We start from the raw sequence: 24,492 nt of genomic DNA, 5'->3' as shown, positions 1-24,492 counted from the left end.
CCAGTCTTTCCCCATCAGTAAGTGCATGTAGTGCTGATAGAATTTTACAGCATAATTTAATCTGTCCTCAAACTTCCCAAACCTTACATGGATTATACTTGCTTGGTGTGTATATGCCCACCTGTTCCATATGCAGTCACCCCAAGATCTTACATAAAATGGTAACTCTGAAACATTCAGTGTCTGATGCATAAAATGTGTCCTTGAAAGTATTGTCATAGGATGCGAAGCTGCACTTGAGAATAGAAAGATTCCTTTCAGTTATTGAGAGGTAGAAAATGATTAAAAAATAAACCATAAATGGCCATGGCTGGCTTGTGAAGACTCAGTCATTAGACATAGGGCTATACATACAGGAGAAGAGGATCTGTCTACTAGACCCCATTTACTGACTGAAAGCCAGATGATGGATAATATTAACTTTTGGCAAGGTAGTGACCTCATTTTTATTGTTTTGGGGGAGGTTTTTTGCTTTCATGGAGCACCCTTTTGGCTTTGAGAAAAGCACTTCATTTACATGTCGTTAAAAGGGAAATGTGTTAAACACTGGCAGTCAGTGAAAGCAGTCTTGTGGATGAATCCAGCCCCATGTTCTAGATGTGTGTTTAGCTGTCTGCTTTTAATACACCCCAGGCACTAGCAGTGTGCAATATCATGCTCTTATCTTCCTTCTTGGCCAAAAATTGCCAAGTACACTATTATGCAAGCTGAAAGAGAGGCTGAGGAATAAGTCAAGAAAATTGATTTTGTGATATTCTTAATTAAAGCAATGGAAATGTAGACTGTTATGCGTACCTTATATTGTGCTTTTTGTGTCTATAGAAGCAAGGTGTTATTTACACTGTGGCTTATTTGCCAAACAGAAATGGTCATGATGAAACCTGTAAACCAAAAAAAAGGCAGTGTATCTTGAGCCACTAAGTTGCATATTGCTTCCAACACGCTGTAGGTAAACATAAATTATTGAAAGCCTATGGGGAGTAGTTAGTGAAGCTGCAAACTCAGTTATCCATTCAAACTGCAGTTGGAGGTTATTTCACACATACCAGGGCCAGCAGAACAAACTGCTTGCATTTGCCATCTGCCTCAGTTTTCTATCAGTCATCCTATCTTAAACTGCTAATGAAAAGTGTTAAAACGAAGCTGTCTGACTTTGCATAGAAATAAATGAGGAAAGTTCACATTGTCTGTTGCATCAACTTTACTGCCAAGGAAACATCTAGCTGAAAGTCAGAATGGATCCTTGCAGACAGTTTTGGCAACCGTTGCACCTACATTCACAGAAAAAGAACTGACTTTTTTTTTTTTTCAAAGATGTCTTTGTCTCAAACAACTGTTTACACAACAATGAAGATAAGTTTATCTTTCCAAACTGTTTTCATTTGATCAGACACTCATATTAGTATATTAAGAGTACTGAGTTAATATGGAGAACTTTATTTGAAAAACGTTTGTTAAAATTATTAGTAAGTTGAAACTAACAATGTTGGTGTTTTTGGTTTTGGTTTTGGTGTTTCTTTTTTTTTTCCTTCAGTATCTAGAAAAGCATTGGGTAGGCTTTTTTGTTCAGGCAAACAGATGTATTTTGAATGAGTATATACATAAAATGTGGGCCAGCACCTTCATGATTATTTTTATGACCCCACAACCCTCTCACACATGGTTACCGTGTGGAATGACAAGGAAAAAAAAAGTAACACCTCACATACAACAAATAAATAAATCTAGCTCCTACCTTAACCTTTCCTCATATTAGAAAGAAGCTTAGCAGATTTTGAGTCCTACATCTGAGAGAGCTTCAATTCTTGTACATGACAGAAAGTTATAGAGAAGGGGGAAAAAGGAAAGAATTTAACATATTCCAGTGCCTTTTTTTCTTATCCCCTATGCATCTTTTATAAGTGTTCTCCATCAGCTTACAAAAAGACAATATTTCTTTAAAATGTGTGATAGAAAAATAATATTAATAAAACTAATGTTAATAATAAGATTTCACACCAGAGACTGAATTTCAGGTTCTAGAAAGATTACTTGCTATGGAGAGCTTGTGAAAAGCCATACTCAAACATGTTGGGTTAAAAAAAGAGAAAAACGCTTTATTACTGCAAATAAGTTATAATCAGTTCACAACTAAGAAATCACCTAATGAATTAATGTCTGAAATTAATTTTTTTTTTCTTTTCAGTCTGATCTGCTAGTAGAAATAATTTAGGAAAAAGAAACTACCTATGGTCCTCAAATTGTCCCTTTAAACAGAAAGTGGCATTTCTGTCATTTAAAGCAGGCACCAGGCTTAGCACTCCAGCTCTTATGTGATCCAGAGATCTTCAAGTCTCTGTATGCTGCTAGGAGACTTTTTCACCAAGACAGCAGCTTTAGGAAATCTGATTTCTCCCAAAGATATTCTATAGAATGTCATCACTGTGCTGCCCTCTCCTTTCCTCTGCCTTTTCAGGGACAAACAGAATCTGAAAAATCATGTGGCGAATTATTATGGGTGTTGTCATGGTTTCCTGAGAGAATGAAACAAGAATTTTACAGTAATTGCATATTTATTTTTCTATGAGGCAGAAATTTAATGGATTGTTGTTGCAAAAGTAGAAGAATGTAAGATAACCCTAAAATATAAGGTAATACTATATATGACTTTTTTAAGAATAGTATATGACTAATTAAGTAATGAAAGATTTTCTACAATATCTGTGTTCTCAAGCCTAGAGAATAGTTTGTGCTTTATCTTGACAATTCTTCACTTCAAAATGCTCAAACCATATGTTCTTGAGGCCAAAATGTTGTTAATCTATATTTAGACTCCTTCATAAGTGGCTTGGGTTTCAAAAAGTGCTGAGCAGCTAACGCCAATGCCTGGAAACATCTACAGCTAAAACGTCAGGCTGGGAAAAAAGATGAAAACAGAAAGACCAAAAAGAACCAGCTAAATTAAAAGAACAATACTGTTTTGTGCAAAATGTTTTGTTGTGGTAGACAGGTTTAAGCCTCTAGTTCAATGATGAATGCTTCCTTGTTTTGTACATATATCACTTAAGTCCATATCCTGTACTTTTATAATTAATGTTTTGCCACTGACTTAAATGGAAAGACCTAAGTCGGAAGCCAGAAGACTTGAGGAGGTGGAATTAATCTGACCAAATGTTGATGTTTATATCTGAGTTAATCTCATAGAGTCCCTTTAGAGTTAGAGGAGAGATATATTGCCTTCCTCAGTAAGATTTGTCACATCCTGAAGTAGGTGTCTAAAATAAACTAGAGGAATCATGTCCTGAAATACCTGTTTCTCATAACTGGCTGTGAAAGGTGCAGGTATAGACATTTGTGTTACAGTTTTCTGTAGCTGGATGATTTCCACTAGTGATGTTGAATCATGTGCAATTTCAGATTAGAGGAGAACTGAAGTGATAAGTACTTCCAAATAACAGCACCAACTGGGGTCCAAAGAAATCTGTCTTAGCAGCAGAGATGCCTGTTTTGGGAACAGTTCAGTTTTATACTCAGAAAAGGTAATTACTGGTGTAGGCTATTACCTGTCCCTCTCGGTATGGCAGGACAGTCACTCTCCTATTGGTCTATGGTAATTCACAAATGGATTGCACCACTTAAATTTTGATTGCAGAGTTGGTAAAAAGGTAATGTGTAAATGTACTTTTCTAAGAACCATACATAGCTCCTTTCTTATGATGCAGTTTAGGAACTGATACAATGTAAGGATGAGGAAATGGGATTATCACTGAGTAATCAGGAAATTGAAGATATAGTAGGGACATAGGGTTAATGTTGCTAGCTGTACTCCAGGTAGCAGTGCTAGCAGAAGCAGTAAAAATATTAGGGCCTGAGCTTCAGCAAGAGCTAGCAACTACAATATATACCAACAGTCAGTCCTTAGCTGGTTTGTATTTTTAATGATCACTTGTGTGGCTGACAGAGGTGGAGAGATAGTGGTCCTGGACCTGCCTGAGCATGGGACTTAGAAGAACAGCTGTGGGAGCAGTGTGCCTCCAGCAACTCTGCGCTCAGCTCCCTGCTTTCCAGTGGGAAGATCTGGTCTGAGAGCCATCAGACATGGGACCTCTGGCATTGTCCCTTCTCCCTGTCTGTGCCAGTGGCTGTCCCTCCAGGCTGGGGTCCTGCTGAGCTCCTAACTCACAGAAGGGAAAGTGTGCCTGGACTGACCTCTGCCCTGGCTAACATTCCGATGTCCAAGATCTCCTGCAGGGTCATCTACCTCCTGCCTTCATCTTCCTCTCTAAGCATCCTCTTGCATAGGCTTTCCTCTGCCATGCCCTCCGCAATCTTTTGTCCTGAAGGCTGCCCCTCTGCTGTGGGTGCTGAGGCATCTCCACGCTGACAAATGCCAAGAGTCACTAGTGCCAAACTGACAGTATTCTCTGAGTGCTGGAGAGGCTTACAGTGGTTTCTCTAGAGTGAAACAAACAGCTATATGGATATAGCCACTAATAGTAGCAGATTTACTCAATAGATCAGAGCATTTCATATGAGTAAATTTTATCAAAGTAAAACCAAAGTAGCAGATTCGTCTTTCTGTCACTTTCTCCATATATATGATCCCCGGTTTAAAGTTGCCTCAATTTAGAATATGATATGCACTTGGATCAGATCTCCCTTTGAAGTCTGCAGACTTCTTAGAAAACATATCTGCTTTTCAGATCAGACAACTTTTAATGATTTTTTTTCTTCTCCTAATCACTTTGCCAATTAGGATTCAAAATTCCCACTTGTTTTATCACCAGTTCAAGGAAAAAAACCTCATAGTCAATTCTTGAAATTTTTTTTCTTAATAGGAATTAAACAAGCGAAATAAAAGTGAAGGAAGAAAAACTGTTCCTATAAAATTCCCAAATATATATACAACACTATGTCTCTTTTTCTTTAAAAAATCTTAAAGTCATATGTACATGTGAAGTAGATACAATGATAACATAAGAATAACAACTTGGTTTTGATGGCTTTAGTGTGAGTTAAGTTAGAGTATAATATAATTATTCTCAGCAGTTCAACTGACACAGGGTAAAAATTTATCTCTGAAGAGACCCAACACAAGGTTTACACATAAATTAAATTCTGTGTAATTCTGTTATGGTGATTTCAGTGATCTGTAGGACCCTTCCAGATTTCTGCCCCATGGCAAGTTACATCTATTGTGAATATTGGCAGCGTGACTTTGACCTTCCTCCTGGTAGTTACACATATTTCTCTTTATAGTAGGATACACGGAACATTAGGGGAAATAAAGAAAAAATAAAAAAACGTCATCCCTTCAAAACAAAAGCAGCCGCAGTGTTAGCATGCCAGCATTTTAGGTGAGTGGCTTAAAGATAAAACCTACATTTGTTTTGTCAATAGCAAGGATTTTATTTTAATACGGACTCATGAACAATTAAGATCCTTTTATTTTTATTCTAACCCAGCCTGACACTTACTCAGGAGTGGTAGAAGGATGTCCATTCCCTTCACATGAATGACCGTCAAGGACAGGGCCATGGAGGCTAGCTGAGAATTGTGTGATGCATGCTCTTTTCATGCACATATCCAAATCTTCAATCCCAGCATGTGTCCATTCTCATAGCCTTCAGAAAGGAGTTTTAAATACTTCTCCAGCTTATTGTTCCCACAGCAACAACTAAAAACAGCAACAAAGAGAAGAAAGGAAAGAGTATAAATAGATAAGGCTGCTATGGTATTTGCAATTGCATTGAGAGTACTGGAAAAATAGTGTAAATGTTATTTGGCAACCTAGTCATTTGTAATGTTATGAGAATGACCACTGTATTTTGAAACATTTTTACTAGTGTGAGCTTGCTGAGAGAAATTAACTTATCAAGATCTTTTCTAGCAAAATGCAAAATTCCATTATAATTTTAATTTGATTTATTTAAAATAATTATTATTTAAAGAGGACCATGAAAATACCCAAAATAAAACTTTTCAGTCTGTTAAGCATGCTTTTCAAAGCATGAAATAAAGCCATACGCATTATATTTGCAGAAGGAGCACACACCATGATATTTATGCTTTTTTTTGGGAAGCAGCAAGCTCTCCCGTCTGCTTTACCTCCCTTAGGATCATACCCAGCTGCTTCAGTTCTCACTCTTTGGAGAAGCTGGTATTGATTCACTAATTAGAATAGTTTGTGAAATTTTTCAGTACTAATGATTGAGACTATGAGAAACAAAGTGGTAATATCCTTACATCCCTGCTGTTCTAGAAGAGAAATTAAGAATACATTAAGTAAGTAATTCCACCTATTTCAATCAATTTACTAGAAAGTTGTAGAATGTACTTGGTAATAAATGTAAGTTGTAAGGCAGAAATTCTTGCCTTCTAAAGTACATGGTGCTCTGTATTATAAAAGAACATGGGGTCCTTTCAAATATGTTATTTGTCAGGCTCCTGACTTCTTCTAAATTATGCCCACAATATGCTGAACCATTAGAATACTGCCAGGAAGGACATGCACACCTGTAAACTCACATGTCCATAACAAATCTCAGCAATGATCACTGAGTCACTTGAAGACAGTCTTACCCTATAGGAATGTCCCCTTGTCAAATTTCAAGCGAGCAAGTTTGAATTTCACACTAATCTGTTGGTCTTTTTTAAATTGAATAGTTTTTCAAAAATATACACATATGGGTGTAGGTATACTAAAGTATACACAGAATATATTAGTACATACTTTGTATGTAACAAACTGCCTATACCTCCCTTTCTGTCTGCAAATATATATATTTCAATAAGTCAACTTGCAAAGATTTTAGTGTATATGTTAGTATATGTAATAATAGAGTGAAAGAAACATATTTTTATGTCATTCTTTTGTCACAATGGAAAACAGACTAAATGTATAGATATGTTATTGAAAAATGATTGTTTAAAATACAGTGTGTACAAAATAGTTACACTAAGTTCATCTAGAAAATGGGTATACTATGTATGATACATGTTGATTTAAAATCACAAATATTTAGTTTTGCTCTTCTTTTTCAAAGCTACTACATGATCTCAGCTCCATCTTTTAGCAAACCTTTCTTTCCATAATAACCATCAAGTTACCAAATAGTGCCAATGGCAAAGGTTTGAGATAATGTCAAGCAACAACTGTATATGATTTCTTAGACTGGAAAATATGACACCTTTATTTGGGTAAGAGTATGCCTGTGATTTATATTTAGGTCTATGTATACTCTCTGTATAGCATACATATGTATATATGGTGCTTATGTGAGTGCATACATAATGTATATGCTCAATTTGGCTGTATTGCAATAAGGTCGGAGAGTGAAAGAATCTTCTTTTATCACTGACTGTTGAAATAGCAAGTTCAAAATTCTGTCTTGTCTGGAAAGAATAATAATAACAAAGATATAAAAGTGGTTTTTTCTTTTGTTTCTTTTTTTTTTTCTTTCTGTGTGCTATATAGAGTAAGAATCTTACTCTAAGGTTTGCAGCATTTCAGCCAGTTGGGATTAGCAGCATTGGTTTGGTGAGCCAATGGTAGGACTGAACAGAATAATGAAAATGTAAACTGTAAATACACCAGACACAAGTTCATGTCTAGCATGTGTGTTATATTTTCTAATAAGCTGTAAACTTGACCTTGAGGTACTGCCTTGTTGATAATAGGGCTGTAATAGAAGTCTTTCTTGTACAAATTTACATTTCAGATTCATGTGGATTTAATCTGAGATCATTTATCTGCATCACATAAAAAAAAAAGAATAATCTTTGGAAGAAACATTATATGTCCGTGTATAAAACATTTTTGTAGTTTTCCATTTTGTTTGTCATTTGAAATGCAGTTTCTAGATTTTTTGGTTTTCTCTTGATGAGAAAGTTTTCGAAATTAAGGTCACATGGCATTTAAATGATGGACAACTCTTGAGCTCACAGTGTGTTGTAGCAGTTACTGTCAAGTCCCAAGGAGAAGAACCAAGTAACATACATGCCCTGAGGTGTCATTTAGGGCTGCATCAAAAAGATGACCAAGTGATGAATCTAAGGCTTGCTAAGCCATTAGGGTATTGCTTTATAAATTAAGCTCACATACCATTTAAAACAGGAATGAATATCTTCAGAACAAGGGTTTCTTAATAGCTTGTTGTGGACAAGCATATTAGCTTTTTTTTTATCTGTAGTCATAAAAAATAGCGTATATATTAGCTACAGGGAAAGGTTTCCCCATACACCATGCTCCACAGTGCTAGCTGTTGAATATTTGATATATTAATACATATTTATATTCTGGAGTTTGCGCAGTGATTGTGAAGTCGGGCAGATTTAGTGCCTAAAATAGTTTATAGCCTCAGAGAAAAGTGTCAGTATAAAAATAAACATTTTGTCTTAGTTCTTTACACACAGTATCTTTTTTTTTTTCCCCTCATGAAATCAAACCTGAGATAAAATAAGCAAAACAATCACAATCTTTTTGAGCTTATATCCACTCTATTCCAAATCTTCATGCTACTGCGGAACACAAGAATGGAGTTGCACAAGTTTTGGACTTGTGAAATATGTTTTGCAATATTTCTCTACTACCCTATAGATAAATATAACAAGTTGTAACTGAGACTGTCACAATGAATATTCACCATAGTATATCCTTCAGTGGCAACCTTTAGTTTAAAAGTCATCATAGTCATATGTAGTTTAACTCAGTTACTCATGACTTGTTAAAATTTTGCGATGGTGCTTCATTTTGCCAAGTGGACTGAAATATATGTTTCTAATTGAGTAATGTATACTGAAATATAGAATCATTTGGGACTCTCTCCTTCAATGGTAGGGATTATAAATATTTAAAAAATTATATCCAATGTCACTACAATAACAAAGCCAGCCTGAGCTGGTATGATTGTTCACTTGCCTTTACATTCCTTCATCTGACCACTGGCCAAGGAACTGAAGTTGGCCTACTATCAACCTTGCAGTCACAAGTACACTTCTGTGCAGCCTGGAGGGAAGGAAAGAGTGCTCATGGTTATCCTTCTGCACTGTCAGTACCTAGTTACAGTAACACTGAGATGCTCAAGGCAAGTCTGCTCCCAAAAGCAAAAAGGGACCAAGTAATTGTTGCCAAATTGGAGAAATCTAATTGTATGCAAAGGAAAAAAGATGGAAACTAAGAGTAGTAAGTCCTACCTGCACTGGTCTCACACAACACATCTTGAACTGGTTTAAACCTCAGTTTTAACTGCACTAAGTTATTTGGGTCAGTTTAAATTCAGGATGCCCTGGAAACAATCATGACTCTTGATGGAAATTGTTATGAATAATGGGGCTATTTGACTATAAGTAGAAAACATGTTCCCTGTTAAATCACTGTCACCCCAGAAAAGAATATTATTCTCCCAACTCTTTCCTGTGACCTTGTCCCTTCCCCCCTTATCCATTCACTCCAAGGGCTACTCTTTCTTTAACACATTTAATAGCTCCCCTGATGGCTACAAGTTGCATTGCAGGAGATGGAAATTACTTTTCATAGTCCTTTTGCCTTTTTCCCTTTTGGACTTAGGCTTTGACTAAGACCAGTGGGGCAGTCAGATGCTGAATATATAGGGAAATTCCTGAATGCTGAAAAATATGGAAATTCCTGGAGATCTTTATGAGGACTCAATGAGGACTGATAGCTAAAAGATGTATTGATTCTTCATGCATTGCATAACTGGCACAAATAGAAGCAGTAGACTCTTCCAAGACTATTTATTAACTGTGGTTTCTTGGAATTTTAAAAATTTTAGCAAGTTCACTTCCCAGACCTCCTACCATTGCCATTGGGCAATGATTAATGGGATGAAATTTAACAAGTCAAAATGCTCATTCTGCACCTAAGACGGAGTGACATCGGGCACATGTATAAACTGGGAGAAGAGTTGCTGGAGAGCAGCTGCTGAAAGGGATCTGGCCGTGCTGGTCGATAGCAGTGTACCCTGACAGCCAAAAGGGCAAACTGCATCCTGGGGTGCATGAAACTCAGCATAACCAGCCAGTGAGGAGAGGTGATTATGCCGCTGTATTCAGCATTGGTGCAGCCTCACCTTGAGTACTGTGTGCAGTTCTGGGCCCCACAATTTAAGAAGGATGTGAAGGTGCTTGAATGTGTTCAGAGGAGGGCAACAAAGCTGGTGAAAGAGCTGGAAGGCATGTGCTGTGAGGAGCAGATAAGGACTTTGGGCTTGTCTAGTTTGGAGAAAAGAAGGCTGAGGGTGATCTCATTGCTCTCTACAGCTTCCTGAGGAGGGGAAGTGGAGAGGGAGGTGCTGATCTCTTCTCCCTGGTATCTAGTGATAGGATGCATGGAAATGGTTCAAAGCTGTGCCAGGAGAGGTTTAAACTGGACGTTAGGAAGCATTTATTTACCGAGATGGTGGTCAAACACTGGAACAGGCTTTCTAGAGAGGTGGTCAATGCGCCAAGCCTGTCAGTGTTTAACAGGCATTTGGACAATGCCCTTAATAACAGGTTTTAACTTGGTCAGCCCTGAATTGGTCAAGCAGTTGGACTAGATGATCATCGTAGGTCCCTTCCAACTGAAGCAGTCTAGTCTATTCTACCTCAAACAGTAGAGGTTGAACACCACATGTAAAACACTCTTTGGTTTACTAGTACTGACCAGCCTAATAGTAGTGGTAGATCAAATACTATTAATCTACAACTATTTGAAAATGGATCAGTAAATACTGTGTCCAACTTATTAGTACAATTATTAATATAGGACCTAAATTGGTTAGTATTCTTAGTTATGAAGTAGGAAGCACCGTCTAGGAGGCAAATTTGCCTTTCACAAGGTCTGAAAAGCAAAAGAAAGTTGCATTTTAAATATATGCGTTAATGCCAGACAAAGAAATATTTCATTCTAATACACCTGGGTTAGAACTCTTAACTTTCATAAAACACAGAAAATAATTGAAAAAATAATGTGAGACATGTCACAGTACAATAGTACTAGCACAGTAATATCTTCTTCCTTCATGTCTTTCCATCTTAAGCCTACCATTTTTTAAAATTCTATTAATTGTTCCATTATGAGCGCAGAATGAAAACATTTACAGAGTTGCTCCTGTGCATCACTTCCAATGCTGAGGTTAGCTACAGAATCTGTGGATTATTCATATGAGTTTAATCTCAAGATCAGCTTTGACTGGATATAGAAGGGCAGATTCAGATACCAAAAGCATTCGTCACCGCGACAGTCAAGTTTATCAAACCTGTTACAACAGTACATTGAGAATCTGCTTTACTACGAAAAGAACTGCATCCAAGAAAAAATATTGTCATGAAAATATTTCTTCTGGAAACCACATAATTATAAACGATAATTATAAATGACAGGTTAAACTCTTCTCATTTCTGAAAGCACATGATGTCACAATTTTTGAAAGACATGGTTTTTCTGCACAATTATACTGAATAAAAGAGCAAGAACATTTAGTTTTCATATTTCTGGATTAAGAATCAGAGACATGAAAAGAGTCTGTCAACTAAGCACATAGTTTTAGTTGTGACTGTTTCCACACTTTCAATCAAACATCTATTTTACAAACATCAGCATGGGTCCATACATCAGGAATACATCTTCTGCCAATTGTTTCCCCTTTCATATATACCTGAGAGACAGTTTATTTGTTTGTGTCAACGAGAGGAAATACTTGAAGAATTGAAATGCTGTCAACTATGTCCTCAAAGTTCTATAACTATATATATATGTAACTATATATATATGTAAATTCTTTTGCTAATTTTTTTCTAAATTCAACTTTTTAATATTATTACTATTAATATTATAATAGTACTTAGAGTTCTAGTTCAAGTGCCAGCAGCAGGAAATAACTGTCTACCCCCAACAAATACACATAATATGAGTTAACTATTAGGCCATAGTATAGGCCTTTTGTTATTTATACTGCTCTTTCAACAAGAAACTGCCTACAGTAGGTGGCACCTGTTTCACTTGAGTCCAGCCGTCTAAAAGTTAGATGTTCAGCATAAGCTGCTGATCTAGAATACTTCTCTTTTGTCGGTGGGACAAGAACACACTTCCAGAGGATGGTTCTTCCCATCTCTAGGTGGTGAAACTGGACAATGTCCTAGATATTGCTCCAAGTAACCAGAATCTTTCTCCTGATGTAAAACATTTTTCCAAAGTCTTGTTATATGACAGGTTAACTACAAACAGAATTGTACGAAAGACTCATAAAAAAAAATGCTGAACTAAGTCTTAGATGAATAAAAATAGACAAAATTAATACTATAGAGGTCCAGCTCTGAAACTTTTATAGAAATAATCCCATTGGCTTTGATTTGTGTTTGCTTCACAGAATACCATAATTCTACTGTCAAAACTTCTAGTTGTGGCCAGTACCCCGTAAAAGAAAATGAACCGAAGATTCTTAAAAGGGAATAAAAAAAATTTAAATCAGTGTATAAGACAAGTGTGTTAATTTATTTTTTAGACCTACAAAAATCAAAAAGTTCTAATAATTAAGTAAGCAACTAAACTTACAAGGGAATTACGTAATGAAATATATAAGGGCATCCTATTTTGAGAAGCATAGCGCAACGCCCATATTTTCCTCATTAGGATTTCAGTTATGGTGATTCAGAAATGGACAACATCTACAAATAATCAGCACATTATCCTTATGTTTCATTATTAAGCATTACCTTGTAAAATTCAAGTTCAGTGAAAATGTCTTTCAGGTGCAGAGTCCTCCACTTGTGTTATTTCTGTTACTATGCTTATGGTTTCAAAGGTCTTTTTCCCTTTCCTCTCTTCATAGGAAATGATCTGTTTCTAGTTGCAGTGCACGAACTGGGACATGCTCTGGGCTTGGAGCACTCTAATGATCCCACTGCAATCATGGCTCCATTTTACCAGTATATGGAAACTGACAACTTCAAACTACCTAATGATGATTTACAAGGCATCCAGAAGATATACGGTATGTCATGCTCTAATTAGGCAACATAATTTTTTGCTGTCCATACCACCTCTCCAAGAGAGTTTGTTAGTGTAGACACTGCCACTTATTATGCCAAAGGCCTTCTTGTGAGTAGGCCAAAGATTTTTATGAAGCTCTTTTACTTTGTCTCTCACTGTTTACAGCTTCCTTACATTCAAATTTGCACTCAGCTGGAATAGTAATTTTAAATGTTTTAAAAAGCCATGAAGAAAATATCTGCAAAAGGATCCCCAACTATGAAAATATTAAGAAATGCAGGCCTTTAATAACCATAATTAACTTTTTTCCACAGTAGTCCAAGCTCATGTAACTGGATGAATCGATCACTTCTCAGTTTATCAGTTAGAATAGTAAACAGTTCCCTGAGGTAACAAAATTTGTGATCCTAGAAAAACCCTTTCTTGTGATAAATATAGCAAATTGATCTCAAAAGAATGTTATTACCAGCCCAAGATTTTGAGCTACCTAAGGGGAAAAAGGCACACTTCTTTAAAATATGTTTGTTTAGGGGTTTTTTTGTGGCCTGATATGAAAGACACATATGATGTAAATAAATTCTGCATGTATTGAATTGAATTTGACAAGGCAAGGTTATTGAAAATTTTTAAAAAATCCAAAACAATAATATTATTCTGATTAAGCGTTGAATGTAACACTAACTCCCATATGACTGTTCCTTACATTTCCAAAGACATGGTTTTGTTCTTGGTTTTAAAGACTTGTATTCTGTTGGTATCTGTTAAATAGTCTGGTTTTTTTTTAAAAAAAAAAATTATTTTTCTCTGCTACAGTGAAAAATCTGTGGTATCTGTATGCTAATGCTATGTATCCAGTATGCATCTTTTGAAATTGCCTTGTTTAATATTCCCCAATTAATTCTGTATTGGATTCAATTTTGTATTCAGAATTATTTTCAGTTTAAAGGTTTAACTGTCAGGTTTATACTGAATATTATTGGGACTATTCCTTGTTTATCTTTACTGCTAGAAAGGACAACTACGATCATGTAGAATTACTGTACTGCTAAGTAGAACTCTGCAGCCTCCATGGTGTTTTATATCAACAAGCTTTTTAAAATATTATATTAACAAGCACTGATATGTATTTTCATAAAGCATAAATAGCAATTTCAAAATGACTGGCTGATCAAGTTTTGTTTGGTTGGTTTTTTTTCCTGTGTGATTAGCTGGAAGGAAGGTTGTTTCTCATGACCTCATATGTCGGTAGTCTAGACTTAAGGGCTAGACAAGAATACTTTGCTGAAAACTAGCTGCTAAGCTCTAACAGCTGTGGGCTATACATTAGGAGAAATGTGTTACCCCTGGGAAGTAATATCTGACATCATCACCAAATGGCATATGAAAGCTTTGGTTTGGGGTTAAAAACTTTCCAACATGAGCTACTGCAAACTGATTCCTTTGCTCCCTTTAAAATCAAGAGGTGATTTGGAATCATATGCCTCAATAAAAATGTCAGGCCTATTAAAATAATTACTTTGGTCTGCAGTATTCCTTGAAACACCGTTATTAACTGTAAATTATAAATGTCACAAGTCTTAAAATTGTGAATGAAATAAATGCCTTATTACATTGTATGGCAATCATTTGGCGAGTTTAATATTTCCTCACATAGTCTATCTTGTTCTTTAAAAAAGTATACTTTTTTTGAAAAATATCAGAAATTCAAATGACATTATGCAGTTTTATAGTTGTCTTACTCTTCAAAAGTCTTTCTGAAGCAGGTCATGCAAATGATATTTATTTTTTAAAGTCAAAATTGATTGTGCATTTAAATGGCTTGGAGAGAGGCCTAAATAGACTGAGCAAAATTAAAGTGTTCATCTTGTTTCCAGAAATCTTACTGATCCAACTGAAACTTCTTTTTGTACATGGAAAATATAAGTAAAAGTAGTAACAGGAGTAAAAAGGGAAAGGCATTTTCAGTACACCCATTGCAAGTCATTCAGTATGCCATTATTTATGAACAGCATCTGTCTAGAATGGCCTTTTGACTTTCAGATAGAGAAATTATGAGTGGGATAGTTATTTCACCTGTCACCAAACTCTGTATTTTGTGACAGAAAATGTATTTGAAAGAAGAAAAATGTTTTAAAACCACGGTACAGAGTTTTAGTTTTTCACTTCAGTTCTTTTTAATCCATTTATCCTCAGAATAATACTTTTAATTACCATGTATCTACATTTGTAAGACTCACTGGAAAATAAAAATTAAAATAAGAAGTAATTAATTTCAGAATATTGAAGAAAACATTGGAATTATGGTTTTTGTTTATGTGCATGCCTAGGATTTGAAGTCCAGTTTCAAGAGCTCCTATACATATCAAGGGGCATTGGGGAAAGCTGGGAATGTCCTGTCACTAATGCACGTGACATTACTTGGCCTACAAATTGGGTCAGTAGGAAATATCAGGTATGCCACATATATGCGTATGTGAATTGATGGTTGGAAGTTACAAATATGGGTTGAAAACACATTGACTGCTGATGATCTTATTAGGAACAGGTTTTTTTGTTTTCCTTTATGTTGTATATTTGTCCTGGTTTGGCCCAAACCAGGCCAATTAGTCTTAGAGAAACCAAGGTCACTGCTAAATTCCTCACTGCTTACGAGTGAAGAGCCGAAGGGGGTTGTACCTGCAGGGAGGAGTGGACAGGGCAGGTGACCCAGGATTGACCGGCAAGGTATTCCATCCCATACATGTCATTCTCACTTTCCTGCTTATCACTAACCCACTGCCTCCTGGAGGTGGGGCCCAGGAGGGAGGGGCCCTCCTGTCTCCCACTGATTGGTACCAGCTTTGCCAAATCTCCAGTTAAAAGCCTGCAGGTGTGATGGCAGGGAAGCTACTGCATTTTGCCCTCTGCCTGTGCTGGGGAGAGCTATTGCATTTTGCCCTCTGCCCGTGCTGGGTGGAGCTACTGCATTTCTCCCTCTGCCTGTGCTGGGGGGAGGTACTGCCTTTTCCCCTCTGCCTGTACTGGGGGGAGCAACTCTGCCTGAGGAGGATTTCCAAGCTCTCAGTCTTGGCTTTGTATATATTTGTATATATTTGATTATTTCTATTATTATTGTTATTATACTCTTTTTCATTATTATAGTTTATTAAAACTGTTTTAACTTTCCAACCCATAAGTCTCTCTCCCTTTTCCCTTTCCCTTAGGTGGGGGGGAGAGGGTTAACAGAGAGCATCTGCCACCTGGTTAATAGCTAGCCCAGCTTTAAACCGTGACAGATTAATTGGTGCCCAACGTGGGGCTCGAGAGAAGCTCCAACAGGTTGCTGTGATAAGTTGAACCCTTGCTCTGGTGGGAGGAGACCAGGAGAGCTCAGCTGAGAGAATATCAGATTTCTTCCTTTGAGATTTACAAGGGGTTGGAAAGTTAAAACAGACAGTGAAGATGGTGATGTCATTTTTGAATGCTGTGTTATCTCATCTTTTTATGGAGTTTCTTTCACAATTGAGTATTGCAATGATGCCTTACCTGCCGTGGGCACTGTGTTATTGCTTGCTTCTTATGAATGTTTACATGCAGTTTAGCAGTGGGCGCTGGTCGAAATGTATTGTTTTGGTATGGGGTTTGATACTGATTTATGCTGTGATAAACTGGGCAGTTAATATTCCGATTTCTTATCTCTATGACACAATGATGGGCAGCTTTAATCGCGAATCACTAGCAGCAACTTCATCTGCACGTTTCAGGCGTCCTTTAGCAGATTCTGTTAATGATTACACTTCCAGTTTTACTTTGGGAAATAGTACCTTCTCCTTTTCTGCCAAGCTGATTCCACTAGATTTTGCGAAATTAGGATGGTGCTGTCTAGGTGGCATGTTTTTATTTTTGGTTGTCCTGAATGTGTTTCTGATGTGGGATAAGATTAAATATCGGTGCAGGGACAGTTGTAGGTGTTATGCAGCCACCTCAGGTCCTACAGTGTGTACTGCCGCTACAGCCTCAGATCCTACAGTGTGTACTGTCGCTACAGCCACTAAACCCGTGGGCACGAACCATGACAAAAGAGAGACTGCTAGCCAGAGAGACTGCTGAGAGACTGCTAGCCAGATGGAAACCCACAATCCTGAACCAAATGAACTTGATGGACTTTTTGCATAAAGATGAATCATAAACTAGTGATATGTATATCTATATTTGAAAATGAAAAGGTAGTGGTGATCTGAGTATGACATGAATGGTATGGAATAAGGGGTGGAATGTCCTGGTTTGGCCCAAACCAGGCCAATTAGTCTTAGAGAAACCAAGGTCACTGCTAAATTCCTCACTGCTTATGAGTGAAGAGCCGAAGGGGGTTGTACCTGCAGGGAGGAGTGGACAGGGCAGGTGACCCAGGATTGACCAACGAGGTATTCCATCCCATACATGTCATTCTCACTTTCCTGCTTATCACTAACCCACTGCCTCCTGGAGGTGGGGCCCAGGAGGGAGGGGCCCTCCTGTCTCCCACTGATTGGTACCAGCTTTGCCAAATCTCCAGTTAAAAGCCTGCAGGTGTGATGGCAGGGAAGCTACTGCATTTTGCCCTCTGCCTGTGCTGGGGAGAGCTATTGCATTTTGCCCTCTGCCCGTGCTGGGTGGAGCTACTGCATTTCCCCCTCTGCCTGTGCTGGGGGGAGGTACTGCCTTTTCCCCTCTGCCTGTACTGGGGGGAGCAACTCTGCCTGAGGAGGATTTCCAAGCTCTCAGTCTTGGCTTTGTATATATTTGTATATATTTGATTATTTCTATTATTATTGTTATTATACTCTTTTTCATTATTATAGTTTATTAAAACTGTTTTAACTTTCCAACCCATAAGTCTCTCTCCCTTTTCCCTTTCCCTTTCCCTTAGGTGGGGGGGAGAGGGTTAACAGAGAGCATCTGCCACCTGGTTAATAGCTAGCCCAGCTTTAAACCGTGACAATATTAGACAATGATTCTGTTTTAATGGTTCTTAATTGGCAAAATATGTGCTATGAATTACCTCTCATCTGAAATGATGGTGGACTATGTGTCCTTTGCAGGTTTTATTGGAATGTTGTTCCAATAAGGAAGGAAGATTCTGGATAGTAAAAAGTAATTATTTTCTTCATTCCTGCCTTGGTTTTATGGTAGCCATTCATTATACCCTTTAACAACATGGGAAAGGTGCATTAGGTAATTTTTTCCATTTCCTTTTCACTGTAGGGTTTGCACTGCTTACAGCAGGTTTTTGTTGTGTATTTCTTCGAGTGCCACTGGTGGGCATGTTAATTACATCCTGCTGCTATTTTTAAAGGTCCACCTGACAGGATCCCACCACCAACAAGACCTTTGCCAACAGTGCCCCCACATCGTTCAGTCCCTCCAGCAGACCCACGGAAGAATGACAGGCAACCTAAACCTCCCCGGCCACCCACTGGTGACAAACCATCCTATCCTGGAGCCAAGCCTAACATCTGTGATGGGAACTTCAACACTCTGGCTATTCTTCGCCGGGAAATGTTTGTTTTCAAGGTAGGAGGCTGTGAAGTTTTCAATGTTACATCAAATGTCTATGTTTATACGTCTCTCTTTTTTTTTAAAAGCAAACTCTCCTTCATCATGTCTCCACTTTCCCAGCCTGATCACAGTTAGAAAGTTCAAGAAAGAAATAAAAAATAAACATACACATAACTTAAACATCTAGCAGTGCACTGCTGTAATGTTCTATTTTGGGAAAATACCTATGTCAGCAGAAACTGTAATGCCTCAAAATGTAAGGGTAAATAAATGCTGCAGGTTATGAAGAGGTAAAAAGTGTAAATCAACTCATGAATAATAGGAATGATTTTGTTGGGAATACAGCCACATCCAGAGATACGCTAGATAATGTGTCTTCAACACCTTTTCCCCCCCATAGAGCTATAATTTTAGCTTCATAATTAGATGTGTCATTTACAAAGGAAGTTTGTCATTGTGTTGTGATTGCATTGAAATCGCAATATCTAAGTAAAGGTCTTTGCAACAAAAATCTTATTGCAAATGTGTCATTGTTTATTTCCATTCACCTTCTTGCTCTGAGCTAATAAATGTGGTATATGCAACAAATCAAAATAAACAAACTGAACTGAAAGGCAATCTTTTGATAGAAGGACTTTCCTAAGACTCATGGACGTCATAACTGTCTTAGGAGGATGATCTGCAGTAGGGTTTCCAGAAGGCATTAAATGTTGAAAGATAATTACAGAATTATTATTCTGACACGCGAAGGAATTTCAGCCAGTCAGTCAGCTTCATCAGGGGCCGAACTGAAATACCTCTATGCAAATGCACGGAGCATGGGGAATAAACAAGAGGAGCTAGAGACATGCGCACGCCTGCAGGGCTATGACCTTATTGGCATCATGGAGATATGGTGGGATGGCTCCTATGACTGGAGTGTTGGAATGGAAGGATACAGGCTATTTAGGAAGGACACGCAGAGGAGACGAGGGGGTGTCGCCCTCTATGTCAATGACCAGCTGGAGTACATGGAGATCTGCCTGGGGATTGGAGAGCTTATGTGTGAGGATTAAAAGGAGGGCAGGGACTGGAGACATTATAGTAGGTGTCTGCTACAGGCCACCATACCAGGAAGACCGAGCGGATGAGGCCCTCTACAGACAGATAGATGTAGCTTCGCATTCAGAGGCCCTGGTCCTCATAGGGGACTTCAAGCTCTACGATATCTATTGGAAGGACAACACAGCTGGGCATAAGCAATCCAGGAGGTTCCTGGAGTGCGTGGATGACCACTTCCTTCTCCAAGTGATAGAGGAGCCAATGAGGAGAGATGCCATGCTGGACCTTGTTCTCACCAACAAGGAGGGGCTGGTGGGGGATGTGAAGCTCCAGGGCAGCCTTGGCTGCAGCGACCACGAGGAGTTCAAGATACATAGGGCAGCAAGGAGGGAATGCAGCAAGCTCACTACCCTGGACTTCAGGGGAGCAGACTTTGGCCTCTTCAGGGACCTGCTTGCTAGAGTACCATGGGGTAAAGTCCTGGAGGGAAGAGGGGCCCAAGAACACTAGTTAGTATTCAAGGACCACACCCTCCAGGCTCAGGAGCAATGCATCCCAACAAAGAGGAAGGCAGGCAAAAACACCAGGAGGCCTGCATGGATGAACAAGGAGCTCCTGGATAAACTCAGGCACAAGAAGGAAGCCTACAGAGGGTGGAAGCAAGGGCAGGTAGCCTGGGAAGAATACAGGGAAATTGTCTGAGCAGCCAGGGACCAGGTTAGAAAAGATAAAGCCCTGATAGAATTAAATCTGTCCAGGGATGTCAAAGGCAACAAGGAAAGTTTCTATAGGTATGTCAGAGACAAAAGAAAGACTAGGCAAAATGTGGTCCCTCTCCAGAAGGAAATGGAAGACCTGGTTACCCGGGCTGTGGAGAAGGCTAAAGTACTCAACAACCTTTGTGCCTCAGTCTTCACTGGCAAGTGCTCTAGCCACACCATCCAAGTCGCAGAAGGCAAAGGCAGAATGGGAGAATGAACCACCCACTGTAGGAGAAGATCAGGTTTGAGACCATCTAAGGAACCTGGAGGTGCATCTGTGGGTCCTGAGGAAACTGGTGGATGAAGTTGCTAAGCTGCTATTCATCGTTTTTGAGAAGTAGTGGCAGTCCCTGGTAAAGTGGTGAAGTCCCTGCTGACTGGAAAAGGGGAAACATAACCTACATCTTCAAGAAGGGAAAAAAGGAAGACCCGGGGAACTACAGGCCAGTCAGTCTCACCTCTGTGCCTGGCAAGATCATGGAGCAGATCCTCCTGGAAACTATGCTAAGGGACGTGGAAAACAAGGAGGTGATTAGTGACAGCCAACGTGGCTTCACTAAGGGCAAGTCATGCCTGACAAATTTGGTGGCCTTCTACAATGGGGTTACAGCACTGGTGGATAGGGGAAGAGTGACTGATGTCACCTACCTGGACTTGCGCAAAACATTTGACTCTGTCCTGCATGACATCCTTGTCTCTAAATTGGAGAGAAATGGACTTGACAGATGGACCACTCGGTGGATAAGGAATTGGCTGGATGGTCGCACTTAAAGAGTTACGGTCAATGGCTTGATGTCCAAGCGGAAACCAGAGACGAGTGTCATTCCTCAGGGATCAGTATTGGGACTGGCATTGTTTAACATCTTTGTCAGCGACACGGACAGTGGAATTGAGTGCGCCCTCAGCAAGTTTGCTGATGACACCAAGCTATGTGGTGCAGTCGACACCCTGGAGGGAAGGGATGCCATCCAGAGGGACCTTGACAGGCTTGAGAAGTGGGCCCATGAGAACTGCATGAAGTTCAGTAAGGCGAAGTGCAAGGTCCTGCACATGGGTCGGGGCAATCCCAAGCATAAATACAGTCTGGGTGGAAAATGGATTGAGAGCAGCCCTGAGTAGAAGGACTTGGGGGTGATGGTTGACGAGAAGCTCAACATGAGCCAGCAGTGTGTGCTTGCAACCCAGAAGACCAACCATATCCTGGGCTGCATCAAAAGAAGTGTGGCCAGCAGGTCGAGGGAGGTGATTCTGCCCCTTTACTCTGCTCTTGTCAGATGCCACCTGGAGTACTACATCCATCTCTAGGGCCCCCAACATAAGAAGGACATGGAGCTGTTGGAGCGAGTCCAGAGGAGGGCTATGAAGATGATGAGAGGCCTAGAACACCTCTCCTATGAAGAGAGGCTGAGAGAGTTGGGGCTCTTCAGCCTGGAGAAGAGAAGGCTCCAGGCAGACCTTCTAGCAGCCTTCCAGTACCTGAAGGGGCCTACAGGAAAGCTGGAGAGGGACTTTTTACAAGGGCATGTAGGAATAGGACGAGGGGTAATGGTTTTAAAATGAGAGAGGGTAGATTTAGATTAGATATTAGAAAGAAATTCTTTCCTGTGAGGGTGGTGAGACACTGGAACAGGTTTCCCAGAGAAGCCGTGGATGCCCCCTCCCTGGAAGTGTTTAAGGCCAGATTGGATGGGGCTCTGAGCAACCTGGTCTAGTGGAAAGGTGTCCCTGCACATGGCAGGGGGGGTTGGAACTAGATGATCTTTAAGGTCCCTTTCAACCCAAACCATTCTATGATTATATGATTATTATTCAGAGTGTTAAATCCTAAGCAAGTTTCCTGACAGGTAGTGCTGTGCAAATATTTCCGAAACAAGCAACAGGATAGTGTGTTATTTTGAACTACTGGTGTGTCAAATTTGCTTAAGCAATAGGAAATGAATGATCTTTGTTTTGTAAATAAAATGATATGATTCTTTTTAACTTCAACATTATAGGTAGAGAAGAGTGGCCTTTCACATGAATAGATAACATTTTTCCCTTTTGCAATATTGTAAGTACAAGGGAAGTGCAATGAATTTATCCCAAACCACAAAGCTCCCAGTTCAATGGCTTTTGTTATCCTTTCTGATAGGACTCATTTCTCCCTTATATATTTTTTTTATGTAATTTATCACTCTAGATAAATCCTATTAACAATTCTCCCCAGGCTTTCACTTTCTTTAGCATACCTGAAGAAATATGTACAGACACATTAATTCATTCAAAATCATTGAGCCACCTTCACAACCCAATGGGCAGGAAATATTTTACCCATAAACAGCTAAGGATTTTGCCAGCTGTGGGGCTGGCAGCCTTTTCCATTTGCGTAGATGGTATATCTTCAAACACTGGGAGGTCCTGAACCATCAGTCTTTATGACTAAAACTCAAAGGTTAAGGAAGAATCTAATTTTCTAACTTGACATTAAACAGGATATTAAAACACCTATTTCAATCTCATGTCATCCACCTCAAGAGCAATGGAACATATTCTCATTTATTTTAGACGTAAAACGATAAATAGTGAAATTCTATCCCACTAATACAAAATTTCCTGTCTAGCCAAGTCTGTGTTCCTGGATAAATAGATTCACCACCATTACTAATCACTCTTACCTGTTCTGATTGAAAATACAAATTAGGTTTTCTCCAAAAGTGTTTACTGCTTACTACCTTAACACTAGATATTTACTATACAGTTTGTATGCTTACTAGTGTGCAAACTGAATTTATGTTCCAAAATTAAAACTCCATTCATGATCCACATCCTAATAAATAAACATGGTAAAACTTTGTCAGAGAAAAATGACCAGTAACAGAGTGCTTGCAGATTTCATATTTAGAGTCTGACTCTCCAAAAAGAAGTTGCTGCAATCATAAAAGCAACATGTTGGGAAGGGAAGAAAGAGATTACCTTTGTCCACATTAATTTCTTTAAAGGTCCTACAGTTCCCCTTTTCTCCTCAGGCTACCTGAGAGCATGGCAAGGCATGACTTGGGTTAGCACATTAAGCAATAGAGTTTACTTAAGTGTACAAATCTTGACTTTGTAGTCTGAGTGTCTTTGAATGTTTGAGTTAGTAGGCCTTAACTTTGTGGTTTGTACATTAATTTGCTAATGAAGATTTTTGTCTGCTAAAGAAGTTTCATTACCTATATGAGATTTTTTTCTGGGGGGTGGGGTGTTTTTTGGTGTATGGGGAGAAGTATGAAAGGAGCAGGAAAGGGGAGAAGGAATTTGAAAAGTCAGGGGTTGTTAGTAATCTTCAGCTAACTTTGTAGAATCTCAGGGGGGCAGGTTATAAGGAAAAGCTCAGCATGTCAGACTGTAGCAGGAGCAGGGCAGGAATTAATTCTCAGAAGGTATAAACAGGAATAGAGATTGAATACAGGGAAAGCATCCAGCAATGGAGGAAGCGAAGCTGGAGGTTTTGTGGTCTGACACAACAAGAAAAAAACAAAACAATCCTCTTTGCCTTTGCTCCTTAATGCTAGTACAAGGATAGACTGGGAAGGCATGAGTGATGGGCTGAGAACCAAGTACAGAAACATGGAGAAGAGGGGGCTGATGACAGTACTGTACCAGGTGGAAACAATTAAAGAAGAATTATGACCTTCATTGGAAGAATTATTGCTGGATAGTTCCCAGATGAGTTAATTTAATAAAGCTGGAAGCAAATCAAATTATATCCTTTTATTTCTCTGTCTTTATCCACAGGTCTGTAATGATTGTGTAGTGGCAGATTTTACTGTCTTCTGAATGGCATGTATGCCATGTACCAATTTCAAATTGAAAATCTCCACTTTTTTATCTCATGGGCAAGTCCCAAGCTCAGGAACTCAATTTGCTTAAATAATCCTTGAAATTGCTTGGGAACTTAGCCACAGAGTTGAAGAATGTGAGCCCTTTTGAATAATTAAATTCTAATTTAAACATAAAACTGAAGCACGAAAGATAACAGTTTGAGATACACTGTGGATTTTCATAATATATGACAAACAATATTAATTTCAATAAGGTTGTTTTCTCTTGGCTGTTGAGCTATTAGGTATACTTAAGAGTATCAGAGTATTAGAAATAATTTCTATGTTCAGTCAAATTGGTGAGCTTTGTCTGTGGTTTTAAGACTATCTGGCATTCTCAAATGGATGTATCCAGAGT

The 24,492-nt window shown here is 38.7% G+C and overlaps 1 protein-coding gene across 1 annotated transcript in view; it reads left to right on the top strand.

Moving 5' to 3' along the window:
- Positions 1-24,492, top strand: part of MMP16 (matrix metallopeptidase 16) — a 204,158-nt gene that overhangs the window by 133,344 nt on the left and 46,322 nt on the right. The window contains exons 5-6 of the mRNA XM_068396545.1: positions 12,813-12,974; positions 18,288-18,505. Coding sequence (XP_068252646.1) covers positions 12,813-12,974; positions 18,288-18,505 — 380 coding nt within the window. The remainder of the gene's footprint in view (positions 1-12,812; positions 12,975-18,287; positions 18,506-24,492) is intronic.

This window comes from Nyctibius grandis, chromosome 3 (assembly GCF_013368605.1).
Source record: "Nyctibius grandis isolate bNycGra1 chromosome 3, bNycGra1.pri, whole genome shotgun sequence".
Taxonomy (NCBI): domain Eukaryota; kingdom Metazoa; phylum Chordata; class Aves; order Nyctibiiformes; family Nyctibiidae; genus Nyctibius; species Nyctibius grandis.
This window is presented reverse-complemented; position numbering and strand designations above follow the sequence as displayed.